The 27,054-nt window shown below is 51.6% G+C and overlaps 1 protein-coding gene across 4 annotated transcripts in view; it reads right to left on the reverse strand.

The window, feature by feature from the left end:
• Positions 1 to 27,054, reverse strand: part of HSF1 (heat shock transcription factor 1) — a 72,418-nt gene that overhangs the window by 4,410 nt on the left and 40,954 nt on the right. The window contains exons 5-12 of one of the 4 annotated variants that reach the window (XM_055704464.1): positions 17,676 to 17,751; positions 17,198 to 17,259; positions 15,646 to 15,742; positions 11,890 to 12,026; positions 9,937 to 10,170; positions 5,899 to 5,985; positions 440 to 545; positions 196 to 261 (exon numbers count right to left, since the gene is read on the reverse strand). In XM_055704464.1, coding sequence (XP_055560439.1) covers positions 196 to 261; positions 440 to 545; positions 5,899 to 5,985; positions 9,937 to 10,170; positions 11,890 to 12,026; positions 15,646 to 15,742; positions 17,198 to 17,259; positions 17,676 to 17,751 — 865 coding nt within the window. The remainder of the gene's footprint in view (positions 1 to 195; positions 262 to 439; positions 546 to 5,898; positions 5,986 to 9,936; positions 10,171 to 11,889; positions 12,027 to 15,645; positions 15,743 to 17,197; positions 17,260 to 17,675; positions 17,752 to 27,054) is intronic. The other 3 variants (XM_055704465.1, XM_055704466.1, XM_055704467.1) reach the window with 3 other exon arrangements.

A 27,054-nucleotide genomic window follows, 5' to 3' on the forward strand; every position in this document is an offset into this window, starting at 1 on the left:
TCCCCCAGCCCGCGCGGGGCTTCACGTTCCTCCTCTCTCCCACATCCCCTCCCTTTGGGCTGGGGCCGGCCTGGACACTCCTCAGAGCCTGTCAGAACCTTCCTTTAATCACGCGGAGAGGCTGCTGCGGAACAGCAGGACACACTTCATTCTGGCAGCTGTGTGTGCATGGAGGGATTTTTAACAGCTACTCACACTGGCAAGGCTGCTGTCCAGGTCGGGAAGGTTCATGTCTGTAACCGTCATTGAAGGGCTAAACAGCTGCCAAAGGAAAGAATGATTAGTGTAGGGAAAGCAAGCAAACCCAGGCGTGCTGTGGAAATTCATGGTTGAAGCTACCGTGGTCCATCTGCCACCGCGAGCCACACGCACATGGTACCGCAAGACGCAGCTGGGGCGCGGCGCCGGGATGGGCGGGCGGGTGGGGGGCGATACTCACATCTAACAGTGCGCTTGTGTCTACGCTGAAGCCGTGCGTGGTCAGCATCGTCTGAAGGTTATCCAGGTTGGAATCGATGGTGTCCAGGTGGTCATTGAGTTCATTCCTGTGCCGAAGAAAGAGGAGCACAGGCAATCAATGCCCAGAAGACTCTCCCAGGTTCTGAGCTACTAAGGGACTCTATCCACCCACGGACTGCAACCCTCCCACAACCCAAGCAGGAGCGCGGGGCCGGGATCCCTGGCTCTGTACAGACGCCAGCTCCAGCTGCCAGCGAGCTCAGGTGTGCTGGTGGAACGCCGCAGCGATGCTCTCCCCCTCTCTCCTCCTAGTCCTCTGGCCAGAGCCTGGAGACACAGCCAGGACTCCTCCTCCCAAGAGGTCTGAGGGCGAGCAACCCAGACGAACGAGACACAGTGGATTTCTTACGAACGCCGGGATTTCTGCAAGCCATTTGGGCTCTGCCGTTAGGGTCCTGGAAAGCACCAACCACCGTGGGCTGGCAGGGATCTCGGCACAGCTGTGCCCATGCAGTAAGGAGCTTTGGGCCCTTTTCCAGCCTGAGTGCAAGGACTGCCTCTGCTTGTCACCTCCCGGCTGCTGCCACATGACAGTGAAAGGGCAACAAACCTTATTCCCTGCCACAACTTGCTTTGGGGGAAAGGGGATCAGTCCCACCAAGGGGGAGGCTGGCCAGAAAAAACCTTCGCGTCTGGGCTGGCAATGGGGAAAACAGCATTTGTGCATCAGGAGATGGAGTTCCTAGTAACAATGGAGAGAACTCAAGCTGCTTCCCTTTACCTGGGGAAACAAACCTTCCCACTGCATCCCGACCTGCGCACATCCCTGCACGGCTGCTGGCAGCACCAGAGAGCAGACACCTACATGGCGGGGCACAGGGGGAGAAGCACCAAGCTCCCACATAAATCACAGCTCACTTGCCGTCAAACAGCAAGTCCGGGATGAGGACTAACAGCGTAATTAGTCTCGGCGATCTTCACCGCTGAATGCTGGTACCTTGCCGAAGCTGGGCTGCCTCCGCAGCCGCCTGGGAACAGGACAGTGTGCTGGGATGGATGGCACTGCAGGGCCAGCCCCACAAGCCAGGCCGTGAGACATACCAGGCCAGCTCCGAGGACGTGGTTTGTTCCCTCCTACAGAGCTGTGGGGTAATGCTGCAGGCCAAGGTGGGTGGCAGAGCACCAGCAACCCTGGCAAAGATTGCTTTTAACTGACTTAAAACCTAGGGCTGCGAGACTGAGTGCCAGAGAATGGTCATCTGGGCAGAAGAAGGACAGCAAGGGCTGCAGAGTTGATGGTGAAATATGCAACTGCCCTCACGTTCCCTTATTCTCTAGTTCTGTGGTGCTCATAGCACTCCCATCCATCATGCTTCAGAGCGAGAGAAGTGGATGACATAAACCTCACAGCACTACCCAAAAGCCTACAAGGCTCTCTGATGAGCGCTCTTGTGAAGAACAGTCATGTTCGCTAGTGGCCCCGGGTCCCACCCGTGGCCCTGCCGAAAAGCCCCTGCGTTTGATGCCGTAAGCCATAGCAGGTTCCATTCCGTTCCACGGTTGGTTCTGGTGTGGCCCCATGCTCAATCCACCCCGTTCTCTGTCCTAGAAAGGCTCTTTTTGGCTACTGAAGGTGCTCACGAGGGACCAGTGGTGTTGGTCCCGCACAGGTTGACCCACTACTGGCAGCCGAAGAGGACAATGTCTGAGAGGCACAGGCAGACACGCACAAGCACAAGGCAAATGGCAAAACTGTGGCTTTCAGTCTCTCATGAACGAGAAAAACGCCAAGAAGCTACTCCTCTTCTTGGAGGGTCCCTGCGGGGCTTGTCCCCCCCAGGCTACCACTGCACCAGTATCCTGCAGAGCAGGATTTCTGCGATGATCCCTTTGGGAGACCGAGCATCCCCGAGCCCGTACGGTGCTGCCAGTGCCCGACTGCGGGGGTGTGGACCCAGTCACAGCACGGGCAGCTCCAGGCCCCTGGCCAGCTCGGTCACCCACTGGCACCTTGTGTGGACCTCCTCGGCTTGCCAATTCCAGAGCTTTTACATTCTCTCATCCTAAGCAGCACCACGAAGATTAGAAAGTCAAGGCTCTTTTCTCACTGCTGCAGATAACGAGAAGAGGCCGCGAGGCCAGGTCACAGCTCGGAAAGCCTAGCAAGCAGAAACAAGCAACCTGCCAGAACAACAAATATCCTCGTTCTGGGAATACTGTGCTTGGGGCCTCAGGAAAGCTGGCTGCAGATGCAGCCCATGAACACATTCCTGCCTTACCTCTCCTGTGCCTGCAGGCGGGAGCTGCAGCGATCTCTTAACTCTTTTTTAGAACTAAGATCCATGAACATACTGCACATAAATTACATATCCAAGTTTGTGCTTCTAAATGACTTCTGAAGTCCTCACTGCACAGCACCTGAAATCCTCCGATGGATTTAAGATAGTTTTTCAGCAATCCCCCAGTTAGGAACATCCAGCAGTGTGGAACGGACCAAAGTCCCAGCCAAAGTGTCACTAGAAACCCCACCTGTGACAAGCCGGTCCTTCCACCCGTTCGGGGATGGAGTCCAAACACGGGTGCAATGCAGATCACGCAAAAATTGACACTGGGATTAGACTACTAACACACTCCAGACCTTCAAAGCAAGTCTCCCGGTTTCTCTGCAGAAGAAAAGCAGGGCCCCCTGAACCAGTTTTCGATGTTGAACTGGAAATTGGTAGCTGCTGCCTGGTTCCCAGCATTGCTGGCAGGTAACCTTCCCCACAGGTCCTGCTCTGCTGTGCCGAGCCACATCCGACGCCGGCCTGCGTTTGCCATCAAACAGCCGCTTGCAGAGCAGGGAAGAAAGAGTGAGTGCGATTCTCTGGAGCAATACGGTTTTCCTCAATTTTCCAAGTGTGTTGTGGGTTGAAGCAAGAGGAACCAGCACCTCCAGGAGAGCTAAGCAGTTGCTGCACAAGGCGCCAAGCTGCAGGGGCTGAGGGCTCTGCAAGGTCCTGAATGCCCCCAGCCCCAAAGGAGCAGCCAGAGACAAGTGTGCTGCTGAAGGGGGCCAGGAGCTCTCTGTTCCCCCGAGACAGGCCAGGCTCTGAGGGCAAAGAGACCGTTTCCAATCCTGAGATCAACATTTTTGCTTCAAAGCTGATGCGCCAGCAAAAGGCCTTCCCGACGCCTGCGGCCCAGGGAACAGCAGGGCACAGTTCTGGGAAGGGAGGAGCCAGCAGCGGCAGCGCCTGCCACCCTCCCAGCACCGGTTGCATCAGCTGGGGGAAGAGATGCCGAGCTCAGACACAAGGGTCCCACCGCACCGCCGTGTCCCACGCCACCTGCATCAGGTCCCGCAGACTAATGGCACAATCCCTGGGAAATGTGACAGACGCAGGACTGGTGACTCTGACACAGAAGAGCTTTGCCTGCCCCCGTATGCGGATGTGCGGGGAAAGGGGGACTGGAAAGATTTGGGAGGTAAGGAATAACCCTGCTCTACGTGGACACCCTGGCTCTGCTTTCCCTGCTGTGCCAGCCATCCCCACACTCGGCGCACCTTGGTGGCCGCCTCGCTCTGCTTCTTGGCTGCTGACCACCTTGCAAGAATAACAAACCCGGCTACGCGGCACGCCTCGCTCCAGCGCCGCTTCCTCGGCTCCTGGGGCAGCCCCGCGGTGTACGGGCTCTCGCGAGACCCTCGCCGTCTGAGTTTCCATCTGATGAAGTGATGAAAGTCAAGCCTGCGCCGTGTGGTCTCGCTCTGTGTGGGCTGTTTTATAGCCTGAGAAGTAGCTATGTAAAAATAGCACCTTCTTACTCAACAGATCTGCTCTCCGTGGGTCCGCCTCTCTTCCCCAATGGAACGATGTGTTTAATGCCGATGCCACGGTGGCCCCTGGACAGTGGGCAAGCGAACCAGGGCACACTGCGCCAAAACCCACTGCCAGGGAAGCCCTGTTCTGGCGATCTTTGTTATGACTGATGGAGGCAGCAGAAAGCACGCGCCCTGCCTCTCTCTCCGCTGGAAACCAGTTGAGCTGGCAGTCAGGAGCAACAGCTTTTTCTCGGGGAAAAGGCACATTCTGATATGGATGCTGATGAGAGAACTCCATCTGCCAGTCCCTCGCGCTGCCTCTAGTGCTGCCCGCTGCTGTCCCTGCACATGCCCAATGGCAACGCAGCTGCCTGCGAGGCTGGCCGGTGCCCAGCACCGCTGCTTGTGCCAGCGTGACCCACAGCCTCAAGGAGAACATCCCTTCTGGGAAGGACCTGGAGCTCCTGAGCTCCAGCGCATGGTTCTCAGAGCTCCATTGGGCACAGTGCTTTAGCGAGGAGCAGTGTCACCAGCCTGGCTCCCTTCCCTAGTGGAGCTGCCTGTCCCTTCTGACCCATAACCCTACCGGGGACAGGCCACTTCTGGGCAACCAGCAACCCCCAGTCCCCTGAATCTGAAGCACTGAAGATGCGCAGAGCTGTTTTAATTCCCTGTACCGCTTGCCTTTTCAGATGGTCTGTTTTCTAATAGCAAGAAGACAGAGCAGCTTTGCAACGATTATCACACGTATGCAGGGAAAAAGCAGTCCCCTGGAGCCTGCGCTCCTGCCGGGCCAGCGTGCCGCTCTCTCTGCGCCCAGGGAACGGGCTCGGGGCCCACCAGCCTGCCAACAGTAACGAGAGCAGTAAGCAACGACTCCTGCAATGTCCACCTCTGACATAGCCCTTGACGGGGGAGGCCAGACACCCATTTAGAAACGCATTTTAGCTCCAGGCATATTACATTTGTCTTTGGCATTATTCTGTGTATTAGCTAAAAGTATTGGAGGGCAATACTTCAGAGAGTTTTCCCTGGGCTTCTGTGGGAGACAGGATACCGGTCTAGGTGGGTTGTGTCCTGATCTGGGATGCTTTTCATTATGGAAAAGCTTTACTAGAACAGCGTCTTGGTGTGCAGTCAGGTTTGCAGTGGGAAGTTTCATTGTTCTGCATCATCACAAAACCAGAAAATGCATCAGAAAAGCCACTTCAGTCCCGAGCTCCCATCGCCTTCCAATGCAACACTCTGTTACTGAGGTGTGTGAATTTTGCGCTGGCAAGACACAGCAAACCAGCAGCTCTCAGGGCTGAAGTTTCCACACATCAAACCCAGGTACAGCGTGGACAACAGCAGAGCAGACTTCCCTCCCACCCCTGCCAAGACCACCTAAAAGGATGAGAAGCAGTTTGGCCTCCGCTGGCCACTCAATATTTTTAGCTGCTGTGTTGAGTTGGCCAAGAAGTCTGCCACTCGGTGCCAATTTTTAGAGCGAGCTTTTGCCTTGTTGATATACTACCTATAACGTTAGGAAAGCTGACTTCAGCGCACTGACAGCTCCCTGCCAAGCGCAGTGTTCCCCTGCTCTCTTGCCCAGAATTGCAATGCTTGGGGACAGTGGCTATTGAAATGCTAACCCTTGCTGTGATCTGCAATGAAGTGAGGAAGAGGAAGAACTGGGGCAAAGACGAGTGACCTCTGACATCTGCGAAGTGCGAGTCAAACTGAAAAATACAAACAGAAGAGCATACTAGATTCAAAAGACTCACAATCAGGCACTTTGAGGAATGAAATGTTTGTTATGTTCAAAGGTGAGAACAGTTAACCGACCATGCTCCGGCACTTCAAGCAGCAAGGAAGGCACCGCAGTCATGGCACTGCAGCGCTTTCGAAGCGGGCAAGCAGCTTCAGGCTGGCAGAACTGTTAATTAATGACAAAAAACAAACACGAAAACAAACAGTCCTGCAGAAGCAAGTGTTACAGCACAGCCAAGCTCAGCGAGAAGCTTCTCAGCAAGGCAAACTAAGCTACTTCTGATGTGGGTCTGCTGCTGTTAACATCTGCAGGGTGGCGCTGACAAGGGGACCACGGTTGCTGTCACCTCACACAGTGCGCTGAAGCTCTGGGAAAGCAGAGGTACTGGCACACGGCGCTTTGCTTAGACAAAACAGTGGCTGGCTGCTCTACACAATACATACATTGTGTTAATAATGTAGGTGTCAATGCTTTTCAGTATGTAGTGGGCTCTGGCTCTTTTAAAGTGGCTTATGACGGTCCCCAGGTGGACGGTGGATAATGTTTGGGCAACACCGTCAAGCGTTTCCATGCAAACGTCCCCTTTTACTGCCTGAATCTCGGTACTGTCACCTGCTGCTAAAAGACTGTTGGTCACATGAAGGTAATTCTCGGTTCAAACGAAATTCCTTTGGACAAAGGATGTCTTGTAGATTAAGTAACAGCCCACACGACTCACAAAGAGGCACTGCATGCTGTGACCTGCAGTCTTATGGGCTGCTCTTCTCCAATAAATTTGAGAACAACTGAAACATGTTTCATGTGATGAAAAAGGGGTATTGCTGAGACTTCTTGGCAGGCTGTCAGTGCCTGGGTCAAGCAAGCGGCGTTCAGGCACCCCTGACACACCGTAAAGTCACCTACCATCAGTAATCACTGCCCTTACCACCTGCATCTCGACGCACTGAGCGGACTCCTGCGAATTTAACAGAAGCCTCAGAGAAAGGGCGCTGCGCAGCGTCACGTCCTTGGTGCAGCGCACCCAGCGCACCCGGGCGTGCAGGTTGTCTGGCTCCAAAGCCTGAGGAGCAAGCCCTGAGCTGTGAGCTCCGACGGTGGGATGTGGCACACGGAGAGGCAGTGTGCCTTGGCATGGAGTGCCCGGAAGACTCTGGAGCATGGGCTGACACACTCCTGGGGACGTGACAAGCAGTGTGCCACTCATTTAACATAGCTCACTGCCAGCACTTCCATTAGCAAGTCATCCTTTCTGCCTGCTCAGCATCTCAGTACAATTTGAGCTCTGGTCATTCCACTTCCCAGCTGGCACCTATGGCCGCTGGATGATGGCTTGGAATCATCGAACGCTTTGGGTTGGGAGGGACCTTTGAAGGTCATCCAGTCCCACTCCCCTGCCACGGGCAGCGACACCTCCCAGCAGACCAGGTTGCTTCCAGCCCCGTCCAGCCTGGCCTTGAGCTCCCAGGGATGGGGCACCCACAGCTGCTCTGGGCAGCCTCTGCCAGTGCCTCACCTCCCTCACAGTAAAGAATTTCTTCCTGATATCTGACCTAAATCTCTCCTCTTTCAGCTTAAAACCACCAGACCTTGTCCTACCGCTACAGGCTTTGCTAAAAATGCTGTCCCCATCTTTCTACAAGTCCCCTGTAAGTGTTGAAAGGCTGCAATAAGGTCCCCCCGGAGCCTTCCACCACTGCTCTGCTCACGCAGATGCAGGGTAGCTCCAGTGACAGTGGGACAGGAGCCGAGGCACTGGCATGCTGGGAATACTGACCTCCTTCTCCGAGTTTATATTCCTCTGACGTAAGAGGATATACAGCGTTCAGTAACCTCAAGGAACACTGCTGCATGCCAAAGCACAAAGCTAGTACCACCGAAACCCAGAGAGCAACAGAGGCTGGGGATGCCTTTTATTATTTACACTTTGCCTTCAAACTCCCTGGGGCAGGGACAGATTTTCTGTTAAATGGTCACACTCTCGTCTGGCACTGTGTGCCCGTGGGGTTGATCTACAACTCATCTTTTACAAACCCGTGTGCCGAACAGGCCAGGAGCTGAGAGGTGGATACAGGACTACTGCATGGCTGTACCCTTACTGGTTAGATTCCTTCTTTCCGGAATAACCTCTGAAGGAACACAAATAGATGAGAGAAGCACAGTGCTGCTCGCAAAATGTGGGAGTAAGAGAGCACCAGAAGAAGAGGAAGCACAAGCCCTTTCTTTTAAATTGTCTCTGCGGGGGCAGGGGGCAAATGTTTTCTGTGTCCTTTGCCTGCTTCTGCACAGCCTGCCAGTCCTTAATAATTCAGAGGCACTCTCTGCAGCACTTTTTTTTTTTTTTTCATTTTTATTGCCTTTTAAATGGCCAGTTTCAGCTTCTGATGAGCTGTACAATAAAATCTGTCTCTTTTTAAGGACAGCTGGTATCGCTGAGATGGATTGCAGTGGTCTATAAATAGTGAAGCTACAAACATCTCCTGCAAGGCCAAGAGGAAGAGGCGAGCAGGCGTCTCCTGACTCTGCGTGTCTCTGAAGTGTAAAGGCAGCAAAGCCTGGTCCACTGCGCTGCCAACAGGCTGCAGACCCTGCTGCGGCAGGGCAGCCTTCAGCCGTCTCTGTACTCACTGTCTCATGTTAAAGGGGGCTTCTTCCACAGCTTTTTTTGTTCCTTCTCCATGTAGAGCTATGACACCGCAGCTCTGGGAAGTGATGGCTAACACAGAATTCACACTAATGTGCACGTGTCGTGCTATCATCACCTCGGGTGCACGAGGCTATGGCAGCCATCTGGCTCAAAGACCTCTCTGCTGCCTTCCAGATCTCTGGAACTAGTTGCGCCTTCTCTGAATTGCTTTTTTATTTAAAGGATAGAAAGTCTGTCCTGACATTCAGAGAGAAGACCTTAATTCCAATACTCTCTTTTCCCCAGAACACAGGGAGAATGGGAGGTGCCAGAGATCTGAGAAGCGGCTGAGATCTCAATATGGTCAAGGGTGAAGTTCTCGGCAGTTCGATGTGGACAAACAACTTTCTAGTTTCTCATCCCAACACTTGCAGTTGCATCTGCGAGCACTGTGTGGTGATAAAAGACATAAGACCATACATCCGATCCCTAATAAAAAGCTACCCACCAACTTTCAGCCTGCCACCCACGGAGCCCAGCCTAAGTTGTGTCTTAGCAAGGGAAGGGGCTGAGTGGAAGAATGTGCTTCACCATGACTAGAACTAGGTGGGTGAGTGACACTTTAATGCAAAGCTTCCTCCCTCATTAATCTGGAGGGCAGCTGGGACAGGCAAAAGCAGAGGGCAGCACAGGGGCAGTGCCACCGTGCATGCCATCTGAGCAGGCTTGTGGAGAAATGCTGTCTCACCTACAGGTGAATCCACTGGGATTAGAGCTTCTAGCAAGCAATGCTGGCAGCCTGCAGGCGCGCCTGTCAGCTGCCTTCAGACTGCAAATACAATGCAGAAGCTTTTGTACTGTGAGGATGTGCTGGGCCCTGAAACACAGCTGATCTTACAGTGACTCATTCCTACACTGGAGAGGCAGGCGGTTTGAACAAGCCCTTATTTAGCACAGGCATTTTTATCCGTTCTTATTTTGGCATCCCACGTGGCCCTGTGCAGCAGAGCGGTTGGGTCCCCCCCACAGGGGGTTTAATTCTGTGCATGGGGTCAGGCGGCAGGAGAGACTCATTGCTCCAAGCAGAACAGGGACGGGAGAGTAAAACATCTACCCCGGCCCTCGCAGGGAGGGCTGCGCTCAGGGCCGCCAGCGATCTCCTGGGACAAATGACCACATTTGCTTCCAAAGCTGGCTGGAAGCCCGGGTTGCTAGCGTCTTTGTAAAGCTTAACGGTACAGAGCGGTGGGATGGCTGGCAAGACCTGAGCTCAGCCGGCCTCAGCACAGCACTTACTTGTCGAGGCAGGCAACACTGAGGCACTTTTCCTGGGGCTGAGGCTGTGTGGTGCTGTCACCGGCTGCAGCGGCTGTAGTGCTGGGTTCATTCTCCTGCAGGATGGAGTCAATGAACGTGGAGGGGGACAGAGGAGTTTCAACAGCAGGAGGGTTCCCTGGGCTGGCCTCCTCTATCTGGGGGCTGCGGGTGGGACTCGGGGGTTCTTCTTTGATACGGACCACAGGACTACTCCTGAAAGAAAGAGAAAGAAAACAGGTAAAAACCTCACACTAACACATTCTTGATTTCCAAGATCCGCTTCCACACAATAGGGCAAAAAAAGCCTCGCGACTGCCGTTGCCTTTTCACATACAAAGCCTCCAGAGTCAGCTACAAAGATGAGGCTGAACGAGTACCTAAATATTTCGTCTCTGATTCTGATCCTAATCAGCTCCCCTGACACATCGACGTCTGGCACTGTTACTGCGATTTCAGCGCCTTTTTTGTGGCCAAATGTTTGTGAGCCCAGGACCTGCCACGCAGCCAGCTCAGTACAGGTAAAGTTATTGGAAGGAGGGTGTGATTTTTTTTTTTTTTTTTTCAATATAGTTAAAACAATACAGCTTTTGATGTGGACACAAAGTACAGAAGTAGCACGGTGTATATCCCTTTTTTTAAAGTCACCACTGAGACATGCATGACATAATCACCACCATACAAGAGGCTGCAGTGTTTTAACTGCTCCCACAAGGTCAGCAGAGTGACTCCTTTGTGCAGCCAAAGCCTGGGATCGACCTTTTACATAAGCACCCAGGCATTTTCGGATTTTTACGGGGAGGGGAAGACAACTTCTTCGGTCAGCCCTAATTTTACCGCCCAAACTCACAGATTTGGGGACATAAGAGGCGCAATTAGTCCTACTGGAAAGGACAGCGACTACAAAAGGACAGAGAAAAGGGCCATTAAGCAAACATATGGTCTATATTTAAGAGTGACTGCTCCTGGCAGAGGGTATTAAGGCAACAAATGGCATTTGTGGGTGATTCAGCACCTCAGGGGAAGTGCCAATGCCAGGAATAATGAGAGGAAGAAAAAAGGAGATCGCAAGGTGCTAAGGAAAGGGGGGGCTCTTCTTGCCCAGGGAGGCTCAGAAAGTTTGAGAGCCACTGACACTGGTGGGAGCAGGGCTGCAGGGAGCTGGGGCTGAACTGCCACGTCGAGGGATTCAGCGAGAGGCTCTGGCTGATGCAGAACAGTGCTGGCAGGGGCACACAAGGCTGAGTGTTACCTGTGGCATCTGAGCACAGCTCTCACCTCTGCTAGGGCCTGTAAATCTGAAGGAGTTAAAAACACTGCTGCTGGGCGCCGGCTGACCTGTATCTGCTACAGATTTTCAGCCTCTTCACTCCTGCTGTTTGGGACAGAGCTGTCACCGTTATTCTCAGTTACTTGGGAATGAAGCTGCTTTCCGCACCTCCTCCTCCTCCTCTGTGCAGCAAGTCTGTAAGGGCAGGGCAAAGCTAACCCTGCGCCCAGGATGTTGGTAGCTTCACAGGACAGAGCAGGTGGGCCAACAAAGACATGGCTTCCTTGTGGAAACCAAATTGTGACCCCCGTCGCCCCCACCAGGTTCACATTAGACAGGGGAGGCACAGGACGGGGGGTTGTTTGGAATAAAGAATTATAGCAGAACAAAACTGACCAAAAATCTGCTGAGGCAGCAGCGTCCTGAACGAGACTATCTGGGAGAGCCAGGTCCAACTTTCTGTAAAGCCCTAGTAAGGTACGCAGGGTCAGGTTCATACACCCTGAACACCCCTGGTACCAAGGGCTGTGCAGTTTTCCAGCTGTGGCTCACAGGGGATTCTTAACAGAAGAGTTACATCACGCTGGTGTCTGACTGCTCAGCTCCCTGGGAAACACATTCTCCCTGTGCTGACAGCTTCAGATTTTATGAGAGCAACAGCATACCTTTCATCGAGACTGCCGCTGGGAGATGCCGAAGGGCTGGACTGGGCTAGCTCGGTCACGTCAGAGATAATGGGACCAGAGTTGGCTGAAGAATCCGGGGAATACAGGTTGGAGCCACTATATGCTGGGGAAGAAGCCTGAAATGACAATCACAGCATTCGCGGTGTGAAGCGCTAGGCATGTACCGTACGCCGTCCCACGTGTGGGAGATGGAGCGGGATGAGACACATCAGAACAGTCCAAAATCCTGAGCCACCCAAGGAAGAAGGCAATGTGGGACTCAACACGATGCCTAGAAATATCCTATTGCCAACCCAAAGGACTACTGAAAAAACCCCCACCAAACCAACCAAAACCAAACCAAGACTTCTGTCTGTAAACTTCATTTTCTTGAAAATAATGGAATTTAAAAAGTAGAAATACTGGATTCTTTTTCTGGATCGTTCACACTTGGGCTTTTAGAAGGCCAGATTTTCAGCTTTCCCCTTCTACCAAAACTCCATTCTTTTACTCTTAAATGAAAGCTGCAATTCCTATGACACCTACAGATCTAAGAAATACAAGGATTTCTATGTTGTAACAGCACATGAAATGGCTGCATTTTGCTATCAATCTTGTTAAGGAGCAAATTAGTTGAGACACTTGAGTGAACCTGAATTCCCTCTCCTCTTTGTGTACCAGCATTTGTCAGCCTGGGAGACAAAGGGAGCTCCAGATTAGAAGATGAGCCCAGGAGCATCAGAAAACCAGCAGGGATGTGGAGAATACCCTGGTCTGTCCTTACCTGCAGATAAATATTTGACCGTCTCCCCTTTAATGCTTGCTTGTACTGCACACACCGTAATTTGGCTTACACCAGCACTACATTAACCTTCCTGATCACCACTTAGCACAGTCAAGACTGCAGTGCAGATTTGGCCCCTCAACTCCCTCATTATTAGAGCAAATACCAAGGAACAGCCAGAAATCGTTCCACCTCGCGGCACGGCAGGGGGTAGATGGGGACGTGCGGAGATGCTCTGCAGACTCTGCCGCAGGCTTGCCTCAAGAGGTCGGATCCCCACTTCTGTCTGCACGTGCCGTGCCTCCTGCCCAGGAGGGCCTGTGAGGGACCTGTCCTGCGAGCAGGAGCGTTGCAGCCTGGCGCTGCGCTCACCGACACAGCAACAAACCAGACAGCCACTGATCTGAAACTCTTCTAGAACCCAAAGTGCCAGCAGTGCACAGCACGGGCACTGGGGAGCACACAGGCAGCACGCTCTCCTCCTAACACGTGACTGTGCCCTGTTCTGGACCATGACTTGCGGGCTACCTATTGTTCCTGCAAGTCTGAGGTTGCATTCTTGAGCAAAAAAAGGGCACGATGATGTGTCGGTAGTCACTGCTAGGGGCACAGAGAGAGCTGCTACTTGGCAGCAGTGATGCGAGATCAAGTCTGATGGCTGGCGCAGGATTGATCCCAGCTGTGTCAAGGTCAGGACTAACCATGCTTTGCCCTCGCTACGGTCTTATGCCATGTTAACAGTCTCACGAAACCACTTTTTTTTTTCTCCACTGCCAAAGCAGGGGCTACGGGAGTGTCAGGATCTAGTGCACTTGTTGGCAGCTCACTCTGAAAAACTGCCCAACTATCATTTTTCAGTTCTGTTTGGAGCTGAAAACCATAAACATGTAAGTATGAGAAAGGATGACCACCTGTGTTTCCCATAATTGGGACAATCCAGTAATACCTGGAAGAGCTCCCAGTAGTTCTGTGCAAGCATTTGCTGCACTCAAGAATAAAGGCACTTTTAAAAAAAGAGATCACAGGATTAGACGGGAGCTGGAACGGGAACAGAGAGCTTCCACAGAGGGTGGTCTAACTGCAGGACAGCTCTTTAATGGGGTTTAGCTATTTTGATTCTCTGCTAAAAAATTCATCACGATCACCTTGGCATACCAGGGCAGCCTGATGTCAGGAGCCAGCAGCTTGAATCTGCTGTCCCATACACGACGTCTCTGCAGCAACACGGGTAGGATTGTGCCTTGGAATTGGGGACAGCTTTTATTTTGCTACCAACAGCTGATGTGAAAGCTTAGTTATGTTCCCAGCCTTGCTCCTGGGCTGCGGCGTTGCCAGAGGATGAGCATAAAGAAGACCCTTGTTCCACACAACAGCTTTGGCCAAGAAACACCAGCTGGCTTTCCCCTGCCAGGCAAGCAGGGGTTCTGCAGACCAAGAGAGACACCCCGAATTTAAGCGGTGCCGTTTCCCAGGGCACACACCGATACGAACCAGATCAAACAGAGCATCTAAAATGAAAGCAGCCGTGTCAAGACATGAGATTTAGTGGATCAGCACAGGCTTGAGGCGATTAAAAGCTAATAGTGACCAAACATGTCACAGCTCTATTGGCAGCAAGCGCTGAGCCAGCCAGCTTGCCCGCAGGGAGTGCCACCAACGTGGCTTTCGAGCTTGCGGTGCACGGGATGAGTCTTCCCTGACCCTCCTGGTAAGTCAGTGCCCACAGTTTGAGACCTGCCCATCAGCTTCATGACGGGCAGTTCTCAGCATTCAAAGCATCGTGGGGTGTCACAACAACAGGGTTTACACACAGGCACACTGCAGCTGTCGGGTCAGAAGGGAAATAGCAGTGGAAGCGACCTTGCTTGCCTCCTCTGGCCTCAACACGTGGCCCTGGGAGCAAGCCCGTGGCTCATCTGGGAGAGGATACAGGGCCAGCATCAATGGGTTTGGAACAGGCTCCGTGTGTTCATGGGCCATTGGACAGTTAGAGGAAGCAGCACATCAGAAAGTGCATCAGAAGGATGGGAGAACAGAGATGAAACCTGGGATGCAGCAGCAATTTGAAGGACAGTCCAGAGCTCCATTTACAGACTCCTCCTATAAGGTTGTGCCACTGTGTCCTGTGAGGCCACCTCCTGCAGGCACCTGGCTGAGCTGCACCCTGGACCTAGGCAGTGGGACAACCACTGTAACGAGGCCAAAGACTGAACAACATCCACGTCCATCTATGAACTCATTTCTTCTGGATTAGGCATTTGAGGGCATCTTGCGGGAGACCCCTTCACCACAAAAGCTACTGCCAGCTCTCTCATCTCAGGGTTTAACACCACACAGCCTTGCTTACGTGGAGGATTATTCTAGGCACAAGCGCCAGCCGGCTTTGCTCCGCTCTTCCCACCTTGCTCCCTACCTCCACAGACACAATTCAGCTCCGATCACTTGGGTCTTTACTACTTCAGGCCCATGTCTCAGCCAGGCTCTGACCCACACCACCTTCACTGACCAAAAGCAGTCTTCTTTGAAGGGAGCAGCGCTAACTATACACAGTCACACATCAATTAGGCAATATGAGCAAATGTTTAGTAGGGGTCGACTGACATCAGATGTGTTTTGTTTCAACAAAACTGAAACACGGACCAAGTCAGCAGATGTAAGCTAAGCAAGGACGCACCACTTCAGCCCACCTCTGACCTCAGCAGAATTCAGCTAACTCCTCACCTGGCCTGCAAGCCAACTCCTCGGCCCCATCACAGCCATCACTGAGAGTTACCAGCTAACAGCATTCTCCCCGTTGGCTAAGCTAGAATGCAGCTGCCACCTTAAAATACTTTGCCAAATGGAACAAAGAGGTTGTGAGCAAATGGTTGTACAAAGGCAGGACCAGCTGGAGAGGAGCCTAAAACAGGTCCCTCCCCACGAAGCTGTGTCCTCGCCCCCTCTCCAAGGCCAGGCATGCACGGCATACTTACTGCGTATGGGGATGAGCCGTGGACGTGCTCGAAGGAGTACTGGCGACTGTATTTCGGCATGGAATGTGCTGAACTGCTGTCGTTCAACATCAGGGGGCTGCAAAAGATTCCCAGACACCACAGGAGTTACCACGCTGCTGGCACCGGGTCTTGGGTACCACCTCTCCTCAGCAGAGCCCACCGCCCCAACCCCAGGAGCGCACCCACCCGAGGGGGCAAGGCACAACCGTCTCCAGGTCTGGGTGCCCTGGAGGGGCAAGTGGCCATGGGGGGTGGTTTGTGTCAGCACAGCTAGAGCAGACAGCCCCATGACATGGAGAAAAGAGAATGAGCCCCCTTAACCAGCCCCTGGGCTGGGTTTTGCAACTCCACTGAGCTGAAATGCAAAACCTTGGGCCTCGGAGGACTCCTTTACAGTCCCTGGTCACCCCCTTCTGCAGGCCTGTATTGTCAGTGCTCTGCTTGGCTTCACTTCTCCATGGCCAACTGCTCCAAAGATGGATTACTCGTGGTCAGCTGTGACACAACCACTTCTGTGGTCCTTTTCAAGTACTTGAGTACTGTGGAGAAACTCTTTCTCCTTACAAGATAAATCATTTCAGCACATCTTGGACATTATCACCATATAAACCACTATCTTCATTAATAATAATCAAGCCTGCTGTGGTGTTGTCTGCCATATGGTGCTGCTGGGCACTGTTCAAACACAAAAGGACAGCCTTGCGATTCCACAGGCAACATGGAACAAGGTGGGGGCAGGCACAGACACAACCGAGTATCTGTCAGTTCGGATGCGAACAAGTGTAAAAACTCAGGTGGAGGAGGAGGAGCCCATCGCACAGGATGAGGCTGGAAGAGCAGGGCCCGTTCAGTCCAGTGAACTGTCAGATGACAGACAACAGGAGAACCATCTGTAAAAGCTGAGGAGGGAGAAGGAACTGTGCTAAAGCACAATCTCGGGACCGAACCAAGCAACTATTAATTGGTCAAAGCAAATTAACCTGGAAATGTTCTTAACCGCTCAGGGCACTTAAGTCCCGACCGGTCATCCAGTACAACTAGCAAGGGGCAAAATAATCCACAGCACGTTTGAGGACAGGTTTGATTAGTCTGTGAAGGTGTCACAGCAGCCTGTGACAGCAGGAGGCTGGTCTGGATGGTCCAACGTTTCCCTTTCTGTATAATGACAGAAACATCACGGCAGCGCCCAAAGACTATTTTAGCAGTGCGAGACCCCAGCCCTCACTGCGTGTGCTGCCAGAGTGCAGCGGCACTTTCACACAGTGCGGTGGTTAGCTACGAAGTAGGTTCTGCACGGGCTCATGTGGCCTGGATCGCAAACCCTCCTTGGTATCAGTTGCATAGCAGTGTTAGCTGGTTTTGGCTGGAGCAAATACTTGAAGGCTCACATGATCCCAATGACCGCTGTCCAGTCCTACCCCACTGGCAAGGCTGCTACAGAAGACAGAGATCTGGGGGACCCACTCTGCTGATCCTCTCTTTATTCTCTCAGACAGGGAACCTTTATCTGGATGTAGAAATGCAGACTTACATCTTCCTCTTCACCCCAAGAATACGGTTGGATTGCACCAATGAAATCAAAAACTGGATAAGCTGTGAGGAGGAAAAAAAAGAAAAACTCGTTATGGTGCACACAGTACTTGGACAGAAATAGCTCTGGGAGCATTCGGTCCCCACACTCAGGCAGAGCCAGAGCTGGGCACAGAGGGACATGGCAGAACGCCGACCCCAACTCTAAGCACACAGGTGAAGGCCAAGGGTAAAACGGTTACACAGCTGCCGACTGAATTCTGCCCTGTAACCCCGCCAGCCCAAACTTAACCTCTCCCCGCCGGATTTCTGGAACCTCACGGTAACGGGAAGAAAACACAGGGGTCAAAATTATTCTTACACAGAACGAATGCCATCGCATCCCACTGATCCTGCGAGCGCCCAGCCTGGTCGCTACGTCCCTGCATACACGAACACGACAGCGTCCCAATCCCTCCATTTGGAAAACCAGGATTTACCTTATTGACAACTTTCTGCTGCTGAGCATGCTTCTGCCTCAAGCTGGCTACTTCCCTCCACAACGCCTCATTCTCACTGCAAGAGAAGAAAAAGCTGCCTGAGAAAAAAACACAGCCTCTCAGGCAGAGCAAATAAAGCATGGGGCAAGCTGGAAAACTGCAGCAGGGGATTTGCCGACATCTCCAGACACCGGCTCATTTACAACCTCCTGGGGCTGCGGGTGAAATTGTGTTCATTAACTTTGCTTTGCCATCATTTTAGCTTGCACACAGCTCCAGAAACAGCAGCTATTCACACGTGGGCAGTAACACAGAGCCTTACCCAGAGAGAGCGAGCAGTTCACATCTGCTACAAGCCATTACTGTGCCCTTGTGGAAAGGCCCCCGGTGACCGAGCTCAATCTCCTTGATCTGGCCCAGGTGCACGCAGGGCCAGTTATAAATCGGCATCTCTAGAGACGCAGGGGGGGGAAAGCTGAAGAGGAGAGAGCTCTGCACCCAGGCACAGACCCGGGCTGCGTCAGGATGCAGCGTGGGCTGCACAGCCCGTGTAGGGAGGAGCGGCACAGCACCTACCCCTCGGATTTCCTCCTCCTGCAGCAGCAATTCCCAAACTCTACACACTTTTTAGAACTCCAGATTTGGCTTTTCTACGCATATAAATGAAAACAGCAATGATCGGGTTTATGTGTTCTGTGAACATAAAAGACAATGGAGAAATTAGGAATATTCCTGCCACATTTTCTCTTGTTCTTAAAGCTACCAGAGCTCCAAGGAGCTCGTAGGTGGTGTGGTTTAAGTTATACGTTTACGGGGCTGCAGCACTGGTATGATCTCAATGCCGGAGAATGACTCTGCCAGAAAACCAGCCATGTCAAAGTGTTTTGGGGAACAACTCCCACACCACCTTACTGGGGTCTTGACTGCTAAAGCTACAATCTCCCTTTCAGATTTTAATTCAGAGACTTTCCCCTCTGGAGGGTTTTGAACTGGCGTCGATGATCCAGGAGAGGCTCGACGGCTTCCCTTGGACTTCAGGGAGGAGGAGCAGGATGACGGCGCCTGGCAGAGCCTGCCCAGAACAGGTCGGCCAGAGGCCCCTGCTCATACTCGGTTACGATGCAAGGGCACGCTGAGCCCTTGCCAGAGCAAAAGGGTGGGCGGCAAAAACTCCACAGAGGGAAAACTTGCACGAAATCACTCCAGCTTTCTCAGACAAGGCCATCACTTGCAAATGCATCAAAAATGTCTGAGTAAAGAGAGCGTTTCCCCCTTGGAGGGGACAGTCACCCCGAGCTGCCCGCAGCAAGGGGTGAGCCTACAGCTGAGGGGCTGCTACGGCAAGGAGCGGTCGGTGCTTTCGGCAGTGAAGCCAGGGTGTCCCCAAAGGCAGTGAGGGGACGCGAGAGGCCTCGGGGGTGGGAGCCAGTGGCTGGCTGGGGAAGACAGGGCTGCCGTCGTATCGATGGGTACAGCTGCGGTTATCTCAGCTGCACCATCGCTCCCCATGCACCAGCTGCCAATTACGCGCACGGAGGATTGCTGCTCTGGGCCCCAGCGGGGATTTGGGGAGGTCTGTAAATTAGCCAAGCTTTCCTCGGCACAGACCATCTGAACGCGGCTCCCAGATTCGCCTCGGGACAGAAAGGCGCACCGAGAAATTGCTGGGCCCCGGTGTTAGAAAGGGAAGAGCCGCAGCCCTGCACCCGCTGCCGAAATCCCGAGGGTCAGAGGCAGAGATGAAGCTGTCCTCGCAGCACCGGCCGCTGCCCGTGCCACACCTGAGCCACGCAAAGAGGTCGAGGTCTGGTGGATCAGAGCCAGTGATGTATCATGAAAGGCAAAGAAAGAAGGTGGTAACTGCTCATTAGGCAGCGGGAGAGAAACAGCTGGACACAAGGTCCCCAAAGGGTTAAACTGATCCGAGAGCAGCGAAAAAAACCCCTTTAATACTTTCTTTAGCATACTGTTTTATGAGGCAATTAAATGCCGGTGAAGAGTTTACAAGGCCCAGTTTCAAACATTTCATTTCGGGAGTTATTAGAAGATCTTTGAAGCGTTTTGTTTATACATCATTTTACAGGACTGCATAAACTGGACCCCGCTCCGCACCTGCCTCTCTTAAACTGCCGCTCCTCGGGGACGGCCAGCGTGCCCTCCCCTGCCCCGCAGCTGGGACATTTCTGAAGCTGGGGATGAGTTCCAGCAGCCTTCAAAAAAAGTGGCCCGCCTCTCGGAAGCGAAAGACAAGGGAGTCCTTTCGCAGTGGACAGCGCGTGGGACCGGCTGACAAGCCAAGCGCTGCCTGTCCCTGGTCCCCCCCGGTACCCACCGCTCCTCCATCCGGATAACGCAGCATGTGCTCTGCAGGCAGAATCCCCATCCGGATGTGTCTTTTGTGTCCGTATCATCATCCCTCCCCCCGCCACAAAACCCCAGTTTCCCCCAGTTTGAGACCGGAGCTGACGTGGGGCTGTTCAGAGGGAGCGGCTGCCTTCTCGCCGAAGCCCAGGGGCTCAGGACGCCCGCATGCTTCTGCCAGACACAGAATGACATTTGTTATCTCCCGAAGCCAGGAGAGACGCTCATTTATCACTGCGGCTGTACAAGGGTCCTCAGGAGAAACGTCCATCCTGCTTGAAAAACAGCCTTTCCAAAGAGCTTTAATTACCAGTATACACTCAGGAAAATAGTCGTTACTCTCTTTTCAGATAAAATTACTCTGGGTAAAAGCCACGCTTGACTTCACAGTTAGCAATTTTTGAAATAAATTACTATTTTTTATCCAATATTTTGCAATTTAAAGAAAATGCAGTCTTGCAAGCCGTCACGCTCTCGCTGGGGCCGTGCTGCTACTTGGCATTTTTCTCAAAACCAGGCTTTTAGAACCAGGCAACTACAGGAGAGGGTCGTCTTCTCTCATTCTGTCTGAAGATAAACTCCAACACTCAGCTGCAGAACGGAGCACGCAGCTGCGCACCGTACACACTCACCAAGAGTATCCACAGAAAAAAAACCCTCAACTCAAGTTTTTCAAATCTCCTGCTTTGGGGGTTTGAACCCCGGAGACTCAAGCTAGAAAATAAGCCATTTCCAATGGCAGCAGGTGATTGTGACCGCATACGAATACACTTGATGCCCACAGAGTTTGTGTTTGAGCTTTTCTCCATCCTACAGTATTTTTATCTCCTGTCATGAGCTTCCTTCAGAATTTAGAAGTGGCACTGCAGCAAGCAGCAGATTCCTTCATCACGTTGTACATAGATGTTCTAGGACTTCAAACAAGAGCGTATAGAAAATAAAACTGGATTTTAATCAAGCAAACCAATCAAGATCTGAAAGGTCCTGCTACATCTGTGTTTGCCTGAAAAAACCCCAAACGGGCAAAGATCTTAATTTTGGCATAGTACGGGTCCAGAGCAAAGTCTCGGGTCACAGATGCTATGGCCTCACCCAAATTTCATCTTTCCAGCCCTTTTTGTGTAACCTGCACTTCCATGCTGAGCGGTGCATCCTGTACAACACTGTGCCCTGCCAGCTGCACACTCAGCTGTTTTCAAGGCTTTTCAGGATGAAGCGAGGGTGACTTTAGCCTTTGGGAGTAACTCTGAACCCTGTCGCTGGGCTTTTCAATGCATGCCCATGGATGTTCTGGAGAAGGGTGGAAAGCCGGGTAACTCTACCTTAGTTATGGCTGTAAAAATGAGTGAGAGCAATGCAGTGGGGCAGACAAAAATTACCCAGAAAACTATGAAGCAGCACACATCAGAGAACCTCAGCCCCAAGCTGAGCAGCGCTGCTCACGGAGGCGACTGCAACACGATAAATGAGTGGTTCTGTAAAGCACCGACCCGGTGCCCCACAGCAGTGAAGTCAAAAGACAAAGCGAAGGCGAACAGGCAGCAACTGTTCCCTCTCCCTTCTGATTTGAGGCTAGGGATATCAGCTGAAGTCAGCAGCTGGCAGATTCAGTACAAACAAAGGGACACGGTTCTCCAGACACCACGTAATTAAGATGCAGACCTCTGCTGCCGGATCCCAGGAGTCGTTGGACAAAATCACACAAAGAAAAACAAATCTACTGAGGACCATTAAGTACCAGGGCATCACCTGTATTGCAGGAAGCCCCTAACTCACACCGGTGGTGCCAGGAGATTGCTCCAGGAGAGCAGCACTGCATGCTGGCCTTGCTCCCTTCCTCCTGCCCTTTGCGGATGCTCCTGTCAGAAACGGAGCTGGAGCAGCAGGACCTTTGCTTCCACACCTCATGATTTTCCAGTTTGTTCCCCAGACCTGTATGACTCCCGCCTGCAGTTAAATCCCGACTCATCTTGCAGTGTCTTGCAAACTACTGCTCTCCTTCAGTCAAACTAATTTTTAAGCTATTGTTTTAAGATCAATACTTGAGCCGTCAGCTCCTGGGCTTTAGGGCCTGTGCTGCCATCCATGATACCCAGAGGAAGATGCACTGGGCTCTGCAGGCGAGCTGAAGAGGGCAGGGTTCAGATGCCTCGAGGTGTGGTACCTCCCCAGGGAATGCGGCACATGAGGGAAAGGGTCAGAGGCAGAGCTCAGGGCAAGCCAGACTATCAAGGCAGAGATTGTGATGTGCTGGGTGAGGTGCTGAGCAAAGACCTTTGCTCCTGGTAATACCAGTTGTCCAGTGGAAGGAAGCAGCTGTGTCTCAGTTTGCACTAAATCAGCGACGAGACTCAAAAGCTATTGTGAATCCTGGCTCGACTGCTATCAACCCCTGATCTCCAGCAGGTATAACCTTCGGGGGGGATTCACTCTTGGAGAAGAGTGAAATAGCTGTAAACGGCTCTTACTTTAGAGTCTGGAAACAGCTCAGGAATACGGAAATATTAATGACTGCCCCCACCAAGAGAGACTGCCTTCATTCCGCTAACTGAAGAGCGATGCAAACCAAACGCAGCTATCAAGACTGTGTCAGTGCTGCTTTTGCTTTCTTTTTCTTACCACAGAGAGCTTGTAAGAGAACACAGCATTTCATTTCTGCAGACAGTCTGGCTGCAAGTAGCGACAGACCACGGGAGAAGCAGGTGTCGCAAGCAGCGAAGTGGCAACAGCACCCTCAGACATCCCTGCTCTTCCAAACCGCAAGCTACCTTGAACACAACAGCAAGGAGCCGGGGCGGAAAGAAAACACTAGAAAGACAAGTGGTTTTCAAAACTTGTAATGTAACACACCCCGGACACAGAGAAAAGGTTTGGTTTTGAGACCGAGTCCCTTCCAACAGCAAGCCCGCTCTGGAGCAGCCAGGGATCCTGGCTCCTGTTTGAAATCAGCACCCTAATACCTGCTGCCCAATGAGCCAGCCACAATGACACATTTTTTTGCTGCTTTTCAGCAACATGAGGAAAGCACAAGACCACCTGAGCTTAGAGGAAAGCCCGACCCTCCTAATTAAAAGCCATTTCCCTGTCTTTTATACTCATTTCCTTACCCGGTCTTGCATTCAGTTGGTACCTACAGCATCCACTACTGCAGCAGACCAAGATTTTTGGACCACGGGCTCAGAGAGCTGCTGATGCCTTCACTTTCTCAAAGTATTTCATTTCAGTTGTTCCCACACACAAGCTGGCATCGCCACTGAAAAGCCATGCTGGCGTCTCCCCGGCGCAGCCTTTTCTCCCTTACGCCAAGGCACAGGCTGAAGCCCAGAAGCAGTTCAGGGAACAGTGCAGGGTGTTTTACAGAATGATGGAACAGTGGGGGTTGGAAGGGACCTCTGGAGACCACCCAGCCCACCCCCCTGCTAAAGCAGGCTCTCCTCTGGCAGGCTGCACGGGGTCGTGTCCAGGTGGGGTTTGGATGTCTCTGGAGAAGGAGACCCCCAACCTCTCTGGGCAGCCTGTCCCCGTGCTCCGACACTCTCATGGCAAAGCAGTTTTGCTCCACGCGTCCATGACAGCGAGCACAGGAGGATCACTTCCAGGGTTAGCCTGGGGCTGTTTAAAGCTTTCATTGCTCTGCTGCCTGACATGAAACTGCCCGCTTCCATCCTTGTGAACATCCTGCACTTGGATGTAACAGAATAAAGTGTGCTAGGGGGGTTGAATTTCAAGGACTGTGCACAAGGGTACCTTGGGAAGTTCAGTCCCCAGCAAGAGGAATCTCAACTGCACCTTCTTAGTGCCACTCTCTGCTGGAGGACACGGGCCATAGTAGAGTTCATCGGATGTGCCACATAGCCCGTCTTGCTATAATGAAGAGATACGGTGAACGCTGAGGCTGAAGGTGATGGCATGCCTTCGCCTGGGTGAAGGAGGTCTGAAAGCTTTTCTCTGGGAGGATGGAAAAAACTTACTCTGCTCCTTTTCTCTTAATAAGATGAATCTTGCTTCCTTTTTATGGAGGAGGACACAGCTGACTGTGGTTTAGGTGTGGTGCAGAAACTTCAGCTACTCTTCACAGCCCAAATGGCTCACACGTTTTGTAGATCTTTCTAAATACCGAGACATTCAATAGTCCCAAAGAAGCACCTGTTCCCAGTTTATCAGTTTCCACTTTTTCAACATGCATAAAGGTAACAATTTCAAGACCTTTAACAACCTCTGCTCTACCACAGAAAATGGCATTTACTTTTGTTAGAGTAATGAGATAGGCATTTCTGTATTGGATTTACAGGAAAAAAGGCCTTTTTGTTCCCTCAAGGCTCAGAAGTCACCGTCTTAATCACCGTCTGAATCTTACGTAAAAAACTAGTACCGCACAGCAAACAGGGTGTTATTAGGTTGCTAGCTTGAGAAATAAAAACCCATAAGCTTTTTAAGTGTCTACATAATTTAGCGGGGAGTTTAGATAATGACATCCTTTGATTATAGAGGCAAAGAATCCCTTCCACCTTCCTCATTGATCAATCATATGAAGAAGTCAGAGGTAAACAAGGCCATGGAAAGAACAAACGATACCAGTGAGTAAATCCACAGCACAGGGGTATCCCGAACACCAGCCCCTGCTGTCACCGCTGTCACTGACATCGCAGGAAATGAAAGGTCAGCAACCAGGGAGATCAAAGATGTGGCCAATCTCTGCAAAAGGAATGACCACAGGGATGAGGGTTCTTCAGGCTTAGAGAAGAGATCAAAGCAGGTATGTCAGAAGCCCTACAAAGTTGTGAATAATATGGGAAATAATGATTTGTTCACCCTTGCAAAACCAGAACTGAGTCATCTGACAGTTTTAACAAAAGAGTATTTTCACTGCACAAGGCAATTTAACTGCAGAGCTCACAGCCCCCAAAAGCTTGCATCCACGAATAGATAAACTCACCTCCCACAGGAACACCAGAAACTCCAAGACACAACAGGCACAGGCCTTGGCTCAGCAGTCTTGAAGTGCTGGAGCTCACTGCACAAGGCAAGCATACTCCTCCTCGCCCTGATGCCAATATTCTTTCCCTACACACTGGCAAAGAGTTTTTTTCAGCAGTTAAATAGCTGACCAGTAAATCCATTAGACCCATATCTACTTTTGTGTTTTGAATTCACTAATCTTCAGCAATCAACAGAGCATTCAGAGAAATGCAGATTTCAAATCTGTCAGTCAGACGCCCAACACAAGCAATCAGACACACGCCACCAAGGTCTTGCTGGAGGAATCTAAGAGAAAGCCATGAAGACTCTTGCTGCAGAGCAGTGGTTTTGATTGCTTCCCAGCGAGGATTTGATCTCAATTTTCAAGCAAAACATTTTGGAAGAACCACGTGACATCCTGCAAACCTGCTAGGGAGAGCTGGGGAGAAGAAGGGGTCTTACAAGAGACGTGTTCAGAAGTCGTCGCAGACGGAACAGAGCACTCTCCTACAAAGGCGCATTGGTCTGGGTCACAAAGTGCAACGCAGGCAATACCACAGTTCTCTGGAGCTGCAGAAATCAGTGATTTTTTTTCAGAAAGCTGACAGACAGGTGCTCTGGAGTGTAAAAGGTTGCTCCAAGTAAGGTCACTCGCTCATTAAGCCTGGGGCCTCAGAGGCGGACAGACTGACTTGGTTATTAACTCACCTTTTAAAATAATCTTAACTACAACAGAACATTCAGGTAGCACCAGTTCGTACAAGCAGGGGATGAGCCCCTTCTTCTGTGTCAATAATGATCAACTGTCTGTCCAAATAAACTCACAGTTCAACTAAAAAGCTTGTACCTTGGGTTCCTGTCACGTTACGCTTCAACTGCCAACAGCTCTCGGGCTAAGCCAGCTATGAGCAGAGTGGCTCTAACACCACAGGCAGCTTTTTTCATAGAATCATTCAGGTTGGAAAAGACCTTTGAGATGTCGCTAAGCACCGCATCTACGCATTTTTCAAATGCCTCCAGGGATGGTGATTCCACCACCCCCTAGGCGTTTTTTAAAACAATTAGTTCTTTCAAAAGAACTAATCCAGAAAAAAACAGTTCTCAATGACCAAACCTGTAAGTACCAGGGAGGTTCTCCAGTCCTGAGCACAGCGTTAAGCTATGCTTGTGACCAAATTATTTAAGGTCCCAGTGGTGACCCGGCATAGGGACAACCACTGAACTTCAGCCGCGGCAGCAGTAACAGCCACTAGCACATTACTAGCAAGACAAGAGATGTAAATCAAAAATCAAACCAAATTTCATTTATCACTGCGCTATTCCTCCTCTTCCCAGTGAACCAGCAGAATCTGTTTCATTCTATACGCTGTTCTGAACCACATCAGATGAGGATGGACAGAGTAAACTGAATGCAGTTTTTAACTGTTCTCCACTTTTCCTCTGAAAAAGTGGAGGATCAAGAGAAAACCAGACCAGTTTATTGCTCCTTTGGCAATTATGTGACTGGAAGGATGCTGAAGAGGCAAGCGACCTACTCCTTCCAGCTCCGGCCAGCCTCAGGGTACAGTTTGGGGCACAGTCTCAAACCCACCACCCCGGCAAAAGTCACTAGAAGACTCCAGACAGCTCTTCCTCCAGAATACTCTGAAAAAGCAAATTAGTGGAGACGAGGCAGGGGGAACAGGACAGTGCCGTGCAAGAAACAACTGGAGAGGTGGTGGGAACCCACTGCCAAATCGGGTGTTTCCATAACCGGTGAGACACCTGTAAGTGCTGTCCAGATACAGGCACCGGAGAAAACAGCCCATTGTGAAAAGGATAAAGTCCTGTTACGGACCACATACACAAACCTGCTAGAAAGCAGCCTACACTACACACGAGGGTTAAGAGATGCCAGTTGTGCTGAGTTATTTTAACATCAGTATGTCAGGCTATGGTGGTAATTAATTTCAGATTTAGATCACTGCGCTGAAAAACGAGTACTCCACAGGTCTTTAACCTATGGTTTGGAATGACCAATAAAACTGACTTCAGATGATCTCAAACAGTGACTAAGCTC

Source organism: Falco cherrug, chromosome 3 (genome assembly GCF_023634085.1).
Source record: "Falco cherrug isolate bFalChe1 chromosome 3, bFalChe1.pri, whole genome shotgun sequence".
Lineage (NCBI taxonomy): Eukaryota > Metazoa > Chordata > Aves > Falconiformes > Falconidae > Falco > Falco cherrug.